This window comes from Heteronotia binoei, chromosome 6 (assembly GCF_032191835.1).
Source record: "Heteronotia binoei isolate CCM8104 ecotype False Entrance Well chromosome 6, APGP_CSIRO_Hbin_v1, whole genome shotgun sequence".
In the NCBI taxonomy this organism is placed as follows: Eukaryota; Metazoa; Chordata; class Lepidosauria; order Squamata; family Gekkonidae; genus Heteronotia; species Heteronotia binoei.
Window position 1 is genome coordinate 45,569,252 of NC_083228.1, and position 6,000 is coordinate 45,575,251.

Consider the following 6,000-nt stretch of genomic DNA (forward strand, 5'->3'; position numbering starts at 1 on the left):
CCCTACTCGTATTATGCCATTGGAAAAAATTTTGTGTGCTTGTATAAGCTTCAGTTTTTGTCATTAGTGCTGTCATGAGATAAAGATACTTTGGATATCCCTCTTTGAAAAAGATACTGGAAACGGTGCGACAAGCGTCCTGCTGGCTCCGGGCTCCGTTAGAGGGATGTCGAGGAGTCTTCAGTAAAAGAACTCTTTTGCTAAATATTGCACAGGCACTTTGGTCTACAATCACTTTGTGGCACTAAGCACTTTAGCAAATCAATGTATGGATATTGCTGCTTAGATGCATTTGTCTAAAAGGAATATATATTCACCCTTGTATAATAATTGCTACATTGTATTGTGATAATCACTATTTTTAAAGGTCATATTTAAATATGTTTTTTGAATGAATTGTATGTTGGTTTTGTTAATTTCATCACAGTTTTTGGTTTTGTATCCCACCTGGGGATTGGTAACCCTATAAGACCTACACTTCACCTTTCAAATGGAAAATTACCAGCCATTTTTGTTACAGTCTCTTCTGCTAAAAACTGGTTACTTTCTTAGCCCCCAACCCAAGGGTTATTTTGACTAACTCCATCAATATATAAACCCTGCTACCTTTATTAACTGAAAAATAAAAAGGGGGGGGGGCCTGTTCTGAAGCCTTTTTGCCAGTCTGTGAAGGTAATTTTAATTCTGGGCATTAACTTTTGCCTTCCACAGTTGTAAACTTCTTCAACATCACCTGGGGTTAAATGTCATTGCACCAAATGCACTATGAAAAATAAGTAATAGAATTTTGGACTTCAGATTGCAGGTCCTATTTTTTTAAATACAGAATTGTTTGGCATATAATGTGCTGAATAATTGATATGATGTCTTTCTTTAAGTAAAGGAAGGATTAGAAAAGGTCATCTTTATCACTCCATTTATTGAAAGGGTCTGCCTAAGAAGAGAAGGGTATATTCTCAGATTATCTCTTGTCCAAGAGGCCAGCAAGTCAGATTTGAGATTTCTCGAGAATTTGTTTACTAAACTTGCAAAAAGTTAAGCACCGATCTCTTGCAGTTACTGAGGAATGACCTCCTTTTGATTAAACACAAACCTTCCTATGTTTTTTCACAGGGCCATTTTTTATTGATCATTATTTCCCAACAGATTGCTATCATCATTGCCCACACTAATGCTACAGTCCTGAGAACACAGGGATAATTGAATGGGTGGACTTTGCGTCTAGAAATAGTGTGGCATTCAGGAGCTTAAACACTGAGATAATGAGCCATTTATTAATTTCAACCTAATGCGGTCATCTATTTTTGCCCTCATGGAGGGCTGCTTCCTGTAACTGTAATAAAATGTGCCTGTTACTGTAGTACTCTTTAGAAGGCTCCGGAAGAGTAGAAAAGAAATTGAAGGTTACATTCTGTTTCTTGTTTGTGGTGTTTTCCCCCAAACAGAGTAGAGAGAAGATTTCAGTAAAAATAGTATTTTAAAAACCCTGTAGCTCTAATCTGTTCTCAGGACAAGACGCCCCTAATCCAACAGTGCATGTTACAAATAAATGGCAGTCCCAGTGATGATCCTTGGGGTGGGGGGGGGGGAGAGGTATGAACAGAGTAATCTCAATTCCCCTCCCCCATTTTCCCCATCCTAAATGGCTGATTAGAACAAATATAGCTAATTTGAAAGGACTCCAGTGCACACAGATGTACTAGATTTGACTGTTTGCACAAGTAATTCCTCATTTAGGTAGACATAAGTACATGGAATTCTGCTTTTGGACTCCAGCTGAAATAGGGACACCTTGTTTATTCTTGTTGAATTATAGATCAAATGGGTAGCCATGTTAGTTTGTCTGTAGCAGTAGAAAAGAGTCCAGTAGCACTTTAAAGACTAACAAAATTTATGGCAGGATATGAGCTTTTGTGAGTTACTTCTTAAGAATGAGCTAGCGATTTTGTATGAGCTACTACTGACTTTCAAGGTAGCATCTATTCATTGGGGCTATGTTGTTTGGGTTCATCAGCCAATTTTTATTTTATTTCTTCCCACTAGAGACCCAAGGCAGCTTACATTGTTCTCCTCGCCTTCCTTTTACTATTATAACAGACCTCTGTCATAAATTATGCTGAGCATTTGTGACTGCTCCAAGGTCAAAAGCTGCTGTAGCTTGTGTACAAGCAAGCTGCTGTAGCTGAGTAGCAATTTGAACCTAGATATTCCAGATGTGTGGAAGTTTATCCATAATATTATACCACTCAGACCTGACTTGGATAGCCCAGGTCTTGGCAGATCTTGGAAGCTAAGGAGGGACAACCCTATCAAGTACTTGGATAGGAGACCTCCAAGGAATACCAGGGCCAGGACACAAGGAAGTCATTAGAAAGCCACCTCTCTGAACTTTCAAGCCCCAGTAAAGGTTTCCAGATGTCAACCATGACTTCCAGGCACATGCACAAACACACAAATAAACACACAACCTCCCCCCAAATACCATGCAGATACAAGCACACATTTCCATGTAGAGAGGTGGTAACATGAATGTCACTTATTTTAAATCAAATAATTTACATGTCTCTCAGATGTGTCTTGTCTTGTGTTCTAGAAGCAAATATAAAATTAACTATAGTTAACTAACTGCAACTCTGAATAGATCACTAAGTTTGATATATCGTATGATTTATTTAAAGATCTTTGAGCAGTTTGTCAAGACCAGAATAAGAGAAGAATACAAGGAAAAGAAAAATAAATTACTACTAGCCAAAGAGGGATTTAAAAAACTTCTGGAGGAATCAAAATTATCACCCAGGTAATGCAGCTATTTTTTGGCCCAGATCCTTCTTGAAAGTTTTCTAAATTAAAATGCTGGTTAGATTTAGCTTGTGCTCTGGTGACCTAGAAAACCAAAACCATATCAAATGTGGATGTTCAGAATCTGCAGCTTTATGTGCAATGCATCACGTCCTGTTATTGTGGGCAGACTGGTGCAAGGAGCATTATAATGAATGGAGTTTACATGTCAGCTGTGCTCAGTGTGTCCTGTATTAGAAAACTAATACCCAGTCTGCCCATAAAGCAGAATGAGGTTGCAAAGTCATGATTTTTTTTTAAAAAAAATGATTCACCTCTTTTTCCCCAAAAAATCTTTCCTGCCAGAAAAAAACCTACTATTTAAATTGCCAAGGAATTTTAGCATAATCACCTTAAGCAAAATGCACCCCTCATAGCCTGTGTAACTTATAATCATCCTTGTATGTCATATATCTTCCTATTTTATACCTTAGTGATGCAGAAAGAACTAAATTTTGTGGGCAAAATCAATTCTGTATGTTCAATATTTACATATTTATACTGAGCATACTGCTTGATGGTCATTGTCAGAAAAGATTAATGTTTTCAGTACTATTTTAAGAGCAAGATGGGTAGCCATGTTGGTCTGTCTGTAGCAATAGAAAAGAGTAAAAGTCCAGTAGCACCTTAAGAAATAACACAATTTGTGGTACGGTATCCTAAGAGCACTTTCTTGTGAGTAAGCCCTGCTGAATAGATATATAGTAAACCTATTTGGGATTGCTTTTTAAATATTCAAGACAGTTATATAAAAACCAATACCTAATTTATAGCCATATGATAATGTCACAAAGCTTATCCATCGCTGTTATTTCATTGTATTAAATACTCTGGGACATTAAAGATCCATCTTATTAGTTTATATGCTATCAAGGAAGCAGTTGCAGATGTGATTAGCACTCCCAGCATGTTCAAGTTCAGTAACTGGGATATGAGTTTTGATAATGTAAAATCACTGAAGTAGTTTTGTTACCAGTCTGTTGACAAAACCCAAATTACATTCACTCAAGAATATATTATTAGCACTTTTCCTGCAGTGTAAAAATTCAGGTTTGAATTGTTGCTAGCTTACTGGTTTTAGCTTTCTTCCTAAGTTTTTACCATGTGCCAAATGAGAATTACAAAGTTAAGAAAATGTGAATTTTGTCTTTCTGAACTTCTAACTTGAAATAATCAAGATGGTGGTCTATTCTTAATTTTAATATAGTTTGTCTGTAGTTTATCTATTGCTCAGAGTTCTGACATTCTATGAGTTATTTATGTATTTGTGCTAAGTTATGGCTGCAACTTTCTCTTTTTTCAACCCATGACAAAGATGCCCTTCACACCCCACAAATTCAATTAGGAGTCACAAAATTTGTCACTGTAGTGACAGTGCAGTCCTTTTCAGACTGTTAGTCTGACAAAAGTCTTTGTCCTCAGATCTTCACAATGTTGGGGGAAGGGAGAAATTCCAGCCAAAAGTAACTGCTGGTGGGAAGCTTAAGCTAAAGTACGAGGTTCTGATGTAATTACGCTAGAGTCTAGACAATCCTCTGTGAACTAATTATTAATCAAGCTTCCCTAAATCAATACAAGTATATATGTTTTGTGGAATGAAAATAATGACTCAGAATAAATTGTTAAACTGATCAATGAGTACTGAGAACTTTTATTGTCTTGTTCTGCTGCCATCTTTGCTGGTAGCACTGCGAAAGACAGTCACAACCTTTTCAGTGCAAAGGGGTTGAAAGTATATATGAAGGCAGAAGTATATGAAAATGTATTGATGAGCATAATGCTCTTTGACATCATAGCTTATGTTTGGTTATCCCTTCCTTCCCAAGGACAACATTTAAGGAGTTTGCAGAGAAACATGGCAGAGATCAACGATTTCGGCTTGTTCAGAAGAAGAAAGACCAAGAGCATTTTTTCAACCAGTTCATACTTATCCTTAAAAAGAGAGACAAAGAAAACAGAATACGGCTACGGAAAATGAGATAAAGAAGAAAAAAATTGCAATAAGAACGCAAATCAAAAACTGAGGTTTCTATGGTGGAAAAACTTGAAGGGCATGCGTTATGTGTCATCTTCTTTGAGTTCATATCCCAGCAATTTTATGAAAAGCCAGATAACCTGGACCTGTTACTGTGCCAGAAGGTTCAATGAACGCATGTTAAGTTTAAGGCTGCACTGCAGGAATCTGTAGGATATTTCATTCTCAGAGACTTAATGTTTCATATTGAAGCTCTCTTTTTTACAACATTCAAGTTTGATGTATTTCTAATTACCATGATATGTCAGTCCCTTAATTGTTTAATTATGCAAATTACTTGTAATATACATAAATTCTAAATCCAATGTGATTTGAAATTAAGCAGCAACAGATGCCATCCATAACAATTGCAAGACATTATTTTTAACCACATAAAGCAGTTCACTAAAATCTGCGATCCTGTGCACGCTTACTTGGAAGTATATCCAGTGAACTCAGTGGATTTTATTTCCTGGTAACCATGCCTAGACTTGCATCACACTGCAATTTTTTGTTTTGTTTTGTACATTAAACATGAATGGTTCAGAGGTCCAGTGAATTGAAGATATCATTAATCAGTGTTCATAAGTCTAAGTCTAGTTTTCTGAGTAGTAGTAGTAATAGGGTATTAATTGTAAACCATAGTGAAGAGTGTGAATATCTTGGCACCTTTCCTGTAGAACAATGTAAATCTTAATTTTAAAAGAAATGAATTTGTAAGTAAATTATTCTGGATGGTGCTCCAAGCACACCGAAAAGAGCGGCACTTCTCTATTAAATGCTACTATAAAGAAGTTATTTTGTAAAACCATCCTATTAATATTTGAGTTATTTTTATTGTATGCAAAGAGTTTGCATGAGATTTGTCTCATCTTTGTATAAACAAATATTTTAACTTTTTTTTAATTAATAAATATTTTAAGACTATTTGTCATTTTGGTTTATAAAAAAAGTGAAACCGTATCTGAAAACACAGTCATTGGGAATGTTGATTAAAACCTGCTATCTGGGGGATGCAGTCTGGGATCTCTTTTCACCTTCTACATCAGTGACAGGGTGTTCCAGGCTTGATAACAACCACATGCCTGATACCCTGGTGTAAATAAAATTAGTCTTGATTTGCAGACAGAAAAACTTTTATAAACAAG

The 6,000-nt window shown here is 36.1% G+C and overlaps 1 protein-coding gene across 2 annotated transcripts in view; it reads left to right on the top strand.

Moving 5' to 3' along the window:
* TCERG1L (transcription elongation regulator 1 like) overlaps positions 1-5,779 on the top strand; it is a 232,917-nt gene extending 227,138 nt beyond the window's left edge. For both annotated transcript variants that reach the window (XM_060241404.1, XM_060241406.1), the window contains exons 12-13: positions 2,679-2,797; positions 4,665-5,779. In XM_060241404.1, the coding sequence (XP_060097387.1) occupies positions 2,679-2,797; positions 4,665-4,821 (276 nt within the window). In that variant the 3' untranslated portion in view covers positions 4,822-5,779. The remainder of the gene's footprint in view (positions 1-2,678; positions 2,798-4,664) is intronic.
* Positions 5,780-6,000: the final 221 nt, after the last annotated feature.